We start from the raw sequence: 13,742 nt of genomic DNA on the forward strand, positions 1-13,742 counted from the left end.
TAGTGACAGCGTGAGCTGGAGCAGAGCTGCAATCCACTGCCTGCACGACCTTGGCCCTGTGCTGTTACAACCCCGCTGCTTCTATGGTCTCCATGGAAACCAGCTGGAGCAATGTAGGCAGGGGCTGCTGGGAAATGGAGTCTATCATGTGTCCAATCTGGCCTACAGGCTGGACTTTGCATTCGAACCAGATGTAACTCATAGATGCTTGTAATTCTAGCAATCCGTGGGATGCTTATTCTGAGTAGAAAATCTAGTTTTCTTTAATATGCTTTGATAGTTGTTGAACATTCAGTATTTTGAGAAATATGGCTGCTGAAAGAAACATTTCACCAGAATATTCAAAGCGACTGTTCACAAAGTGAAAGTAGAGGGTTTACAGATATACTTTAAGGGTGACTTTCCACATGCTCTGGGGAGAGGGTTCTATTACAGTGACTCTGAGATCCATTCTAATGAAGGAGCCTGTAGCATCTTATGTATTCAGCATCCCATGCTTCAAAATGGTGGTGGAGGCACTTTAACTGAAGCTTCTTATTTGATGAACTTGCATTAGAGCACTCCTGCCACCATCCTGAAGCACAAGGACACTGAATACATGAGATGAGGAGGCTGCTGGAGTGCACTAATTAGCATGCTCCAGCAGACTCAGTTGATTGCATCTGCTCTGAGGCTCTGTAATTGCACAAGATTAGTGATTAGTTGCACAAGATTCCTTGTAATATTTGCCCAACTGCAAGTGTAATAGACATTTATTTGATCTTCTTTTGAAAGTATATATTAGATTGAATTCATGAAAAGGTAATCTAAATGGTGAAATATCGTTGCCTGACTTGTTTTCTTTCTTTCATTCTCTTTCAGAATGTTTTCGTAGATAAACCAGCATTTCCCGAATACAAAGTTTCAGATGCAAAAAGGTCTAAATTCATACTGTTGCATTATAGCACTTTTAAAGCTGGCTGGGACTGGCTTATTTTACTGGCAACGTTTTATGTTGCTGTGACTGTACCTTACAACGTTTGCTTTATTGGCAATGATGACCTGTCTACAACTCGAAGCACAACTGTCAGTGACATTGCAGTGGAAATTCTTTTTATTATAGGTAAGATGCATTTTTCTTTTTTCGCCCTTTTTTTTAGCTTTACATGGTATCCAAGTTCAATTTTAAAGGAGAGAATAATGATCAGAAAGTTGCACTGCTTTTAAAATACTCAAGTTTTTTGGAGCATATTTAAGATTTTTTCCAGATATTTGCATAGGTTTGTTCTTCCTTAACATTCCCCATTATTATAATATAGTTTTCAATTAGCTTTCCAGTCATGGTTCTGAAAGTTTTGCAATAAGATTATCATATTGAAAATGATCTTCCTCTTTCATCATGACTGAAGCTGTATCAGTAATATTGGTTATATCTTATAATCTACCTGAATGTTCATAAGTAAGATGTAACTTGGGGAAGTAGGGATTTACTAGTCATCTTCTCCTATTCTTTAACTGATATTTTTTTATGACCTCACCAGAATTCATCTCCCAACGATTAAAATTATAATGACACCTGCTGAGAAACTGTACTATTCCTGCTGGTTCCTTAGTGAGTTTTCTTCCCTGAAACAATATTGCAATGTCTTTGTAAGATCAGAAAAACTGATCATAAGTGGGTCACCTGGGGTTTAAGTATAATAGACAGGATGTTACAAAGTTTTTGTGGTTACATCATGGATCTATATCTCTTGGTAAGACAGTTTTAGTGAATTACATAAATGGGTGTAGCACAGTAGCTATGCCAATGTATAGATGCAAGGTCTATTTTATAGCAGTAAGGAAGTTGGGTGGACCTTTTATTTAATTTGCAGAGACTTGGAATTGTCTTTGATGGACAATGAAAAGTGGAGGAATGAATAAAATCATTACAAAATAGAAGAATCTTTTTTAAAATTACCTATACGAGAAAACAGAAAATACATTTTCCTGCAAAAATAAGATTTGAAATGAGATGCATGCATGAAATTATTAGTAGAAACCCTCATAAATATAAGACAAAAATCAAACTTCATAAAAACTAAACAACAAACAATTGTGCTGTTTTTCTAGTTTTCTAGATTTAAAATAAGCTGTCTTTTTATGAGCTTCATGGAAAAAGGCTGCTGCTGCTTTTTTTGCAGAAGTATGTTTAGCTAAATACAGCATGGAGGATTCCAGGTGGAAGTGTCTGGATGGTGAAACACTGAATAAATGTTTGCCTCTTCACCTTTTGGAAGTAGAGTTCAAATGCAGATTAAAGTCATAATTCTTCTCCCTCATGCATACTCTAGTCCCCTACTGACTATTCTGCATCTGTTCCATATGAATTATTCAAATTATTCTCAACTGTGGCAGAATATGCAATAGACAGATGCATTTTCCAATGCAGATCAAACAACAAATTTCTGTCCTATGCAAAAAAAAGTAAGGTTTTCGCTCACTTTTCTGAAGTGCCTACACGTTGCACTATAAAAAGGGAAAAACTAAATTAATTGCATTCAGTCCAACTGGAAGTCTTTCTTTACACATGTATAAAATACTGTAGACTCTAAGGTTAATAAAATCTATCTATCCAAGGTTAAAATAACCTGCTTATTTAAAATGGTTTCCTTTATCAGACAGGATGCAGATAACTGGCTTAGGAACTGAGTTTTTTGGAATCAAAATACAAGAAAGTACACACTCAACCTATATGATTCATATGTAGTATTATTCATACAGAATCATGGCAAGACAGTGGATTTAACCAACACTGCTTTGCTCTTCATATTTCTTGGAGAAATGTGTAGTTCATACATATGCAATATATATCTGTATATTTGTGTATATATGTGTATTGCATATAGAAAAACTCCTTTTATTTTTTACTGACTTTGAACTTTTTTTCTTTTTACTCCTATGCAAACTTTTGACTTTTTTATAAGAAGTCAAAGTGAAGTAAACTTTTACAGGTAAATTTTGGGTGCACTCAGGAGGACTAACTGCCACATTTCCAATTAATATGAATGCAAATTTCAGTCATAACATTGGGAGGGTATCTGGTGCTCTTCAATCTTTTTTTCCATAATTTTTTACTTATTAATTTCCCTAAAGACACTTATTCTTAGCACAGAAGCTGAGCTTTTAAATTTTTCTAGTACTGGGGCGTGTCTCTATTTACTGCATATGAGGACTGGTTCTTTATTAGAGTGAAAAATAATGGGTTTAATGCTCACCTGGGCTCCAGTCTAGCAAAATACTGAAGACAACATAAGCAGCCACACTGTAGGATTAATTATATGTTTAAAATTTAAGTGTAGGTTTGAGGGTTCTTTTGGATTGTGGCCCTGACAAATACATATTTGATGAAGTTCTTAGGAAGTCTGAAGAGAGTATGCAAAAGTATTAAGAAAAACTTACCATGCGACTCTGTGCTTTTGATTACTTAAGTGAAAGTTATGACTAACAGGGATTTGTGTCGTACCTGAATCCTACATCACTGTACTTGCAGATACTTAAAATGATTCCCTCTGTTCAATTTTCACTCCGGAATTTAAGATAGTATTTTTTCTTTCTGCATGAATAACTGCCATAAATGTTATCATATTTATTTTGCTGTATGATCTCTATTTTTTCAGCTGTATCATTGATAGGAGCAAAGTACTCCCAGTAAGAGTGGAGATGGCTCTAAAGTGTTTTGTGGACATATCTGAAAAGTTTGGCAGATAAGAGCAGCAGAATATTGTCCTTGCCATCCATCAGTTACCAAGGATGCTAATGTGATGGGCTGCAGGCTGCCTCAACAGTAGTAATAGCTATAAAAGTCATTTTAATATATATTTTTTTTACCTGGAATGGGAGAAAAGTCCCAGGCTTATCTGAGCTCAAATGTGAATACATATCTCCAACAGAGAACTAACATATATGTTTAATTACCATTTCGGTGGACTGTTAAAACTAAGTCCTTTCCCAGGCCCTAGTGAATGAAGCAAAGTACTGATTCAAGCTGTGCAGTTAACTCCTGTGGCTTTTAAAATCCTTAGAAGTAGATGTTGGGGATAAAATAATTTAGTTTTTGTTTTCTTTTTGATGGGCACATAATTTTATTTTACTAATGTTATTTTGGTATATACTAAAGTGTCCTTTGAGTAATTTGTTTTTATGAGGTCTGTCATTTCAAGCCTTTTTACAGTCTCATTTCAGCTTTTACATATAGTCCTTATTGATTGTTAAATTCTGTAAATGAGTCTTATTTATTTACTTATCTGTGTTTCTTACACCTGATGAAGAATATTTTCCATTAATTACAGAAATTATATAAAAAGTTACCTTAAAAAATACCCTGAAAATTATACAGTGGTTCCGACAAAAACACTCACCTCTACTGAGCTTACATGAATGCTCACAAGCACGTGCATATGCAAATCGTTTTAAAAAGTAAGGATTTAATTTGTAGCTAAGAATTTTTTATGTAATGTCATTAATTTGGTAGGTTTTGTCATAAAATAGACTGTAACCCATAAATAGCAAACCTTTCCCTGAAGAGTTCTATGCCAGTTAAGTGTGAAAGTTTTACATCTTTCTATGCAAACAAAAGAATCTTGATTTTTATTTGGCATGCTCTTTTACTCTCAGATGATTGGCTAGGGAAATTTTTTCTTTTTACTTTATCAGTTGCACCTTTATTATCCTGTAACTTTTACCCTTATAGCATTTTCTGGTCTGATGCTTTTGTTTCTATAACTGCCTTATTATGACTTTTACGCATAGAACACTTATTTTTCATTTCTTTATCTGAAATAGCATTGATATCTTTTCTAAATGTAAGTTGTATAACTTAAAAAAAATCAGTGTTATACTGTAGCATTTGAATAGATTATCCTGTACAGAAATCGGAATCAATGCCATGTTTTAAAAATGAGTAAAGCACTTATCTTTCCATTCAAGGTAATGTTTTGCACAGAGGGGTAATTACAGGGGCAGTGGTAACTTCTGTTTGCTGCTGCTGGCATGACTGCGTGGCTGCAGCCCCTGCAGTGGCTGACTTTTTTTTCAGTGTCACCCTAGATATACCACTTGTTTTGCAACTAGTTGGGTCTTTGAAGTTTCAACAAAGCAATTATTATTGTTCATATAACCCTATTCACATCTACTAAGATTGTATAGAAGACCATTGGCAAAACTTCGTCTTGTTGAATACCATTCAACAAATGCAGCTGAGATGTGTTCATGTTTAACCACAGCATAATGCATTGAAGCAACCTGATTTTCAGTAAACTGCAAGGAAACTTAGGCTAAGTACAGATATTACACTTTTACTAGTATAACTGATCAGAAACTGGTCTATAAGCACAACAGAACAGAAGTTCAGCAGACAAAACTGGTTTATACCCATAACAAAACAGAAGTTCAGCATATACAGACTGGTTTAAAAACCCAGCCTAAGATTTGCACACCCAAGGGGTGAATGTGTTTTCTGTTCACTAACAATCTAAACTTATGCCGCTTACACCGCAAAACTTAGATTGATTCTGCCTCAGGCTTTTTGAATGCTTGCATCTAGCCATATAGGTCAATACAATCCACCTTACTCTTAACTTCTCTGGATCCAGTATACCCTGAATATTGCCATGAAATGTGATACACCATCTGTTAGCTCTCTTATGTTAATCTTCTCTTTGGAGTTTCAAATAAGCAGATCAGTCATAAATACACTGTACAATCTCATTTGAAACATTATAAATGTTTTTACAAAATATTTCGACTGAAATGTTTTTTGCTGCATATTATTAGAGGGGGAAAAAACTGTTGTTCTGAAAATAGCACAGACTTGAGGTCGTATGGCTAGAAACTCCTTATGGATACACTTAGATTTCAAATTTTAAAAAAAGGTTTCAAACCATCAGGAAAATGAAATTTTGTAATGGTCTTCACAGCCAAATGGTGTAGCTAGGAACTTCCCTTTTGTTAAAACTGAACTGGATAAGTTTGTGGAAGGAGCGGTATGACAGGAGAGGGAAATCTAGAATACCAATCTCTGTGTTGTGGAGTCATGTATTTGCAGTCCTCAAATTAGGGTGTGACAGCAGCTCTTGCAGTATGGAAGGTGTTTTGAAAGTCTGTACCCAGAACTTGTGGGGCTGGGAAGGAATATTTTTTTCCCTCATGAAAACTACTGGCTTCTGATTATTGTTCGTATTGACTGGGGTGTGCTGATGCTCTTGCCATTACTAGGAAGCCCAGAGACTGCTAGTTAGAGAGTCTTGTTTTTCTGCTCAGGATCACACCAGTCACCAGATTTGGTACCAAGAAGCAGCAATTTTGGAGTGCTTTCTGTTAATGAGTGACTGTGTACACAAGAGACTTGGCTTGATGCCCAGGGGACCCCTTCCCATCTTATATCCCTGTGTTGCTATGTTAATATATGTTTTACAAACCAAATGGCATATGAATGAAAGAGACCACAGGCTCCTATTTTCAGTTGTCATAAATCCATGTGAAATCCTTTAGTCTTAATTGTTATGTGGATAGCCGAATAATTAAAACTTGCACAGTGGCTAAAAACGAGCCTATATCATTGTTGGCTACACATATAAGGAAGTTCAGGTATACACAGTATTATATCAAACATAACCAGAATACTCATACAAACTAGCTTAAATTTCCAATAGAAAGACGGCAGCATATTAAGAATTATAACTTGTTAATTCTGTTGTTTGTTAAAAATGCACTGCTTGCCTTATATATTCTTTTTCAGAAAGAAATGTAGTGCTTGTAAAATACAATGCATCTAAAACAAATGCTAAAGTAGATCAGAAGACTGGTATATTCTGGAAAGCAAGAAATTTGCTCTGGATTATGAAATATAAAATGGGTTGTTTGAAACTTCGAGTTACTAAGCTTCCTGAAAAAATTAAGAAGGGGTCTGTAGTGGTCATGGGATAGCTGAATTTGTTGCCAAGTATTGAATTGTTCAATGTTTGGTGCATAATGTGATTTCTGTCCCAGTTTATTTAATTGGGAAAAGATTATGGATAAATTAGGAGTGTATATGAATAACACAGCGTGCATACTTGAAGCAGGTTATTTTACATGTTACTAATAATGTATAAAATAATATACATTATTAATAAATACTAGGTTTCTTACCTGCAAAATTAGACTAGCTCCCTCAGCTTTACGGGAACTATGATAATTTACACAATCTGGGGATCTGTTCTTGAGTCAGAGTCTAATGCTATATCCAACAACCATATCACTGCGCTTATTTATCGGTTAATGGTCATCCATGCCCAAGCATGTGGAGAAAAGTGGTGATATCAAAACTAAATCTGTCTGTGTATGAACTAAGGGTAAAATTTTCTTGTCTGAATTTCAGAATTATTGTAAAAAATTTTGGTAAGCATGATTTATTTTCAATGGGAAATAATTACAAAGTAACCTCCCACTGTCATCATAATGACACTTCCAGTAATACTGTTTCCTTAGGTTTCCTGGAGCTGCTGCTATTTAGCAGTCCAAGAGTATAAAACCTTTTATTAGAAAAATGCCCAGTGCATCAAAGTTGCAGTATCATGTTTAGCCCATGATGTAGTTGGTGTAGTTAATTATAAGTTTGTCTTATTTATGTGTTTCTGTAGACATAGTAAGTACAAATCCCTTTAATATATGTTCAGTTGAATCATTTCAATTCTGTTGCGACTTGTTAATGATCCATGGTGCACTGATCTATAACAAAAAAAGTCAGTTACAGTATTGAGACGCATACAAAGAGCCTAATGTGTGCAATACAATAGCCCTGGCTAAAGAATTGGATGCAAGATGCTATATTTCTAGCTCAGACTATCAACCCAGCACATAAGAAAAAATTCTGTGCATTTTTGTACATTGATTTGTTCGTTTATAAGGACATAATGATTTACCAAGGGCTCCATTTTGAACTTTAAGAAAGGTTAAGAAAGAAAGAAAAAAGTAATGCTTAGGACAAAGCTGGCATGCTATACAATATATAAACTCACACCAAAACCCTTCAGAAATCTATGGGAATCTTGCTGTAAGGACCTAAGTTCAGGACAACATAGGCCATATATTGCTTTATTGTTTTGGTTGGATCTGTGTAATAAACTACAAGTGTTCAGATTATCTGCATCTGTGCTTCTTCCAAATACAGACAGTGCTACACTTTCATCAACAGTCAGATACGGGTCCATGTTTATACAGATTTTGTCTCCCATATACATCTTTCTGTCTATCCAATTCCAGTTGTCCTTCTAGGCACTTCTTGATAACATACAACATCATAACTGAAATAAGCAACGTGCAACAAATACAAAAGCTCTGGGGGTCAGTATTTCTCATACCCTCAATCACCTACAGTCACAGATTCCTTACATGTTTAGCATAAAGCAGATAGAGTGCTGTGTAGTAACACCATTTTCTGATCAGAGTTGCAGTGTAGGATGCCTCTTGGAGAATTTAAGTGCAAATCACAATTAGCTTTTCAACTTTGTTACTTAGATTTGAGGTTTGCTAGTGACAAAACCGAGTATAGTGTATCATTCACTTCACCAAGAGTCAGCTTGCATATCATGAAATGCCATTGTCTTTCCTTAAGCTATTTGCATTCCATTGTGTTTCTTTTTACAAGTATGTATGAGAGTTGAAGGCTATCTGTAATTTATATATTATTAACTTGAGTTGTTGTCATACTTGAAGAATGTGTTAAATTAGAATTATTATCAGTATTGCACAACAGAGATGGTAGAACAAAGCTGTGGTTTTATATTGACTTAACTCCTGATTCAGCATTTTTCAGGATTGGGCTATCCCTCTCTCCATACTTATGGTCCATTCATTGCTCCATCTAGGGAGTGCTCCTGCTAATGGCACTTTTGAACTATGCTTGTGAAATTGCTACAGATGCACTTTATTCTTAGGTGGGGAGCTTTGTGAATAGCTGATGCACAGAGCTGAAACTTTATACTTCTGAAATAGATGTGGAGTTCCAAAAGTCCCAGATGCTGGCATTACGAAACTCCATGAGAATCTCAGCTTTCATTTGAAAAAAAAAAGTCTTGGCCTTGTGATTACAAAGAAAATGTGAACCTAAAGATTCATAAGGCAAAAGGTAAATAAAAGAGTCCCTGATTTCTTATTTTTACAGTCTAATTTTTAGTCACCTACATGATAATTTGGGGGTCTAATTCATATATTAGAATGTTTGGAGTTTTCAGTAATTCAAGTCATAAACTCCTCTCACAAGAAAAGTGCTGTATTTACTTGAAAAGAAGATGATCCTGATGATAACATACCCCTCCTCCCCACTGCCAAAAAAAAAATGATTCTATATAGAGAGAAGTTATGAACTTGTTATAATTTTCCAGGTACAGAATCTAATTATTGGAAGTTTGCCTTGAATATGTCCCCTTCCCACTGCTACAGCAAGGAAAATAAATTTGGGGAATCAGGTAGCCCCTGTGCTCTCTGCTTCCCCACAACTTTTTCCCCTGGCAGCCCCTTACCCCACTCCTTAATGTCAGACTCTGCTCTCCCTGAGCACATGGAAGTAAGGAGCACATCTGAAAACAATAACTTTTAAATTAAACATGGCTGTAGCAATTTGCATATAGTACCCATACACTGAATTCATCCAGAATTGATGCATGTTACCTTTTTGTGAAACTGCTGCAAGTGTTAGCACAGGTACTCCATAAACACATTTTAAGCAGCACTTTGGCACCTACTTATTCGTAGTACAAACTCTATTTTTGCAGAAAATGTATATTTCTACGTAAATAAATAAAAATACACACACACATACACCCCTATACGTCTATGGACCTATATAATGACAAGGGTGTTTTGGACTGTCAGGTAACCCATACATTTACAGTTAAAGCATCATCATCCCCTTTATAATAATTACACTGTGCACCCATGCACTGTGCCCCTGTGTGCCTGTCACTATCTCCTGGAACCGTTATAATTATGTAAAACCACCTTCACTCTTTCTGCCCCCACTCCCTTCCCCTCCTCATCCCCACTCTTGTACCCCTCCATTTTCTTTCTCCAGTCCCTAATCTGCATAGTCTTCATTGTCTTTCTCTTCTCTGTCATCCTCATTGCTCTCCCCCACTTCATTACTATCATCGTTGTCCTCATCGTCCATTGTCCTTGTCCTCATCCTCTCCAGGGGTCCCATCCCCAAACAGTCCATGCCAGTCTCCTTTCCTCCACATATCCTCTGCTATAGTCTCCCCATTGTCTTCTCTTGTCTTCATGTAGTACTACTGCAGCTCATTCCCATTCTGATGCAATCCTCAACTGCCTGTACATGAGCAGGTTATTGGTCTTTCCACAGGGCATTACTGAAGCAGGAAATGAGCTGGTTAAAGTGGGCTGTTGGGGTCACTTGCTGCTTGGTTAGGTATCTGAACAGCATCACCTCCCTGGTTAGGATCTTGACCCCTGTTACCATCATGAGGAGTATAACTACTATCCTCCATGCCTCCCTGGAAGACAGCCCCAAAGAAAGTAGTCAATTGTTTCCTTCTTCCATTGGCATGTTTCCCTGGGGCAGGCTGGTGAGCCTCTCTGCCCCTTTCTGTGTTTCAGTGCCTACACTGGGAGTGGCTGGTGGGTTACCTGCCAATGCAAGTTCTTGTGTTCCTTCTACAAGTCTTTGAGGAAAATACATTCTCAAATAGCCTGGCAGCTGTCACCAGGTAGTACATCCCCAGGTTACAGTCTAACCACCTATTTCATTTTACAGTGGTTTTTTAGGGTCTCTAGGTTTTCATTATTTAATTTGTATTTCTTTGAGAAGTTCTTCGGCCCGCAGTTCATTTAATCTTGTACAGGCTGGTCCTTGCAAACTTCTCCCATCTGGAGCCCCAGAAGAAGATGCATGTTGCCCTCTGGACTTGACAGTTGATTTGTTTTGAGGCAGGGGAAGACCAGTGCATCGTACAGAAACACCAGCAGCAACACTGCCCTTGTGAGCACCCTGACCCATTCCTTCATTAAAGGATGACACAAGTTCCATAGTCCTGGTCTCTGTTTGACCTTGGCCTTGGTTTTCTCCTGCAGTTTCTGGTCTGTTAGCTCAGGGTCGAAAACCACCCTGAAGATCCTTACGCCCTCATGGAGGGGTGGAGATCCTCAGGGAAGGCAGGTCCCTGAGCTTGCCCAGTGCTAGACAGGTGCTTTCGCTCACATTGAGCTTGGCCCCTGGCACCACTCCATACACCTGGGCATGTTGCAGCACTCTTCACTTACCACTTCTCCCTGCACAAGACATTGAGGTCATCCATGTAGGCCAGGAATCTTGTCCCTGCCCTGCTGCCCCTGGAGATCTCCACTCTGTGGATTCTGGGGTTTTACCTGAGCCACCAGGCTAGCAGTTCCATCACACAGATTAAGAGGATTGGAGAGAGCAAGCATCCCTGCTAGATGTCCAAATCCAGTGAGATTGGGGTGGTCAGAAACCTGTTCACCAGCACCCTGCTGCTCGTGTTGGTATACAGTGTTTTTATCCATCCAACAAAGGTCTGGGAGACAGTGCCACTCCCTCCCCCACATTCTTCAGTGTCTCAAACAGGAATGGGTGGAACACTTGGCCGAAGGCTTTCTGCAGGTCAGGGTTTAGCACAGCAACATCCACTCCTGTTGGTGCCACAGTACGTCTCACAGTTGTGACAGGTCTCCATGGATCTGCTGCCCCAGCACCATGCATGACTGGTCTTCTTGATTACTACCCCATAACAGACTTAAAGCACTCAGCCAAAACTTTGGCCATCATCTTATAGTTGAAATTAAGGAATGTTATGCATCTCCAGTTCTTTGACTCCTCCCTTGCCCCCTTCTTGTACAAAAGGGTTATGAGGCCCTAATCCATCCCACCGCCAGGTGGCCCTCTTGCAGCTGCTCCCTCTACACCTTCAGCAGGTAGAGGCCCACCTGATCCCAGAAGGTGACATAGAACTCCTTGGAGGAGCCATCTGCCCCAGGAGTCATACTGTTCTTGAAGCTTTGGAGAGTTTTGATGGTTTCCTTCAGCATCCACTCCTCCACCAGTTTCTAGCCCTCATTTTCCCCAAGGTCCCAAGTGAGCTCCTGCATGGCCCCTGGGTCCTTTACAGCTCTCAGTAGAAGGTTGCTGTTGTGTCCAGCATCACTTCATTCAGCCAGTGGCTCATCCTGGCTCTGTCCACCAAGCTGGTCATGATCTCCCTCCTGGTCTTCAACTTGCAAAAGTGAGCAGACTACTCCTCCCCCTCCTCCAACCAGGGGGCCCATATCTTCCTAGCCTGTTCCCTGTACCAGGTCTTGATCCAAGCTTTCATCTCCGTCATGGCTTCCCTCACATCCCAACCCCCAGCTGCCTGCTTGTGCAGGCTGTGCAGCTTGTGGTTTAGGCATTTGTATTGCCTTCTCTGGATCCAGGCTTGTCTCCTACCAGCTTGTTGGAAGAAAGCTCTCGTTCTCTCTTTTACAACAGTCCACTATGTGTGCTTCTGGTACTCAGCTCTGAGGGTTCTCTACCCTGCATAGCGCTGCCTAAACTCCCTCTGAGTCTTTTTGTAGTCCAGGAGGCTCACATTCAACTTTAACATGTCCCTGCCTCTCTTGGGCTTCTTCCCCATCTCTGCCCTCACTGTCAGGAGACAGTGGTCTGACAAATAGACAGATGTGGATTTGGCTTTCATTACTGACCACTCGGAAGGAAGACTAAATCTATGTGTAACTTTGTCTTCCACGTGGGGTCCACCCAGGTGAAATTAACCCAGGTGTTTGGGGTCCTTTGCCCACATCCACCAGGCTGTGGTCACAGATCAGTTGTTTCAGCAGCCTAGAGGATCTGTCCAGGCCTGTTGTTTGCCCTCCACTTACTCTGTCTCCCTCATCAATGATGCAGTTGAAGTCTCCTGTGATCTGAGAAGGGATACCTCATTTCCCTATTAGCTGGTGCATAAACATTAGGAGGTCAAATGTCCTTCTATTTTAAGGGTGACTTGCAGAAGCTTGCCTGCAACAATTTCTCTGTGCTGTAGGAGGTACACTCTGTTTCCTTGCAGGAGGATTCTGACACCAGCTGCTCTATTGTCATTTGATCCATTCCACAATTGGAAAACTGTGTGCGTGTGTGCGTGTGTGTGTGTGTGTGTGTGTGTGTGTGTGTGTGTCCCCTCCCGTCTCTTTTGAACAAAGCATAGTTTTTAGAGCTGGCCACACCACGTTCCTGGAGACGTAATGTTTTCTTGTAGTTGCTCCAGGCCCTGTTCTATTGTGTCCCTTTTCTCTTTCTTTAGTAGAAAGAAAGCTTCTTACATTTAGTGGAAAGATTAGTATTCCCATAATGAAAGCAGTGAGGGGAGGGAATGGGGAGTGAAAGCTTTACTTTTTTAATTTCTTCTTGTGTTTAGGGTCTTTGTTCAGGTACAAGCTCCCTCCCTCCCCCCATTTGAACCTCTGGAGGTGCAGATCTTTTTTTTCCAGGTGGTTTTAGGGGACACTTGAGTCTTCCTGTGATTTTGCTTCTGTGTCCAGCCAGCCTGATTTGTCTTTGGGTTTCAAGTGGGGTAGGCATGATATTAGTCCAAAGGCTCATGCTTTATCACGTAGTTCATTTGGCTGGGCCCCGGTAGATTCAACAGCATTTCAAGCTGCGGTGACCCCACAGTTCAGCACTGCTCAGTATGTGTATGTTCTCCAAATATTCCCCTCCCCCCCCCCCCCCCCAA

The 13,742-nt window shown here is 39.3% G+C and overlaps 1 protein-coding gene across 1 annotated transcript in view; it reads left to right on the forward strand.

Annotated features, from left to right (window-relative positions):
• The window catches only part of KCNH8 (potassium voltage-gated channel subfamily H member 8), a gene marked incomplete at its 5' end in the record, with an annotated part of 214,368 nt that overhangs the window by 16,405 nt on the left and 184,221 nt on the right, over positions 1–13,742 (forward strand). Inside the window, one exon of the mRNA XM_019508703.1 lies at positions 862–1,102. Within this exon, the coding sequence (XP_019364248.1) occupies positions 862–1,102 (241 nt within the window). The remainder of the gene's footprint in view (positions 1–861; positions 1,103–13,742) is intronic.

This window comes from Gavialis gangeticus, unplaced genomic scaffold (genome assembly GCF_001723915.1).
Source record: "Gavialis gangeticus isolate Ggan-Ray unplaced genomic scaffold, GavGan_comp1, whole genome shotgun sequence".
Classification (NCBI taxonomy): domain Eukaryota; kingdom Metazoa; phylum Chordata; order Crocodylia; family Gavialidae; genus Gavialis; species Gavialis gangeticus.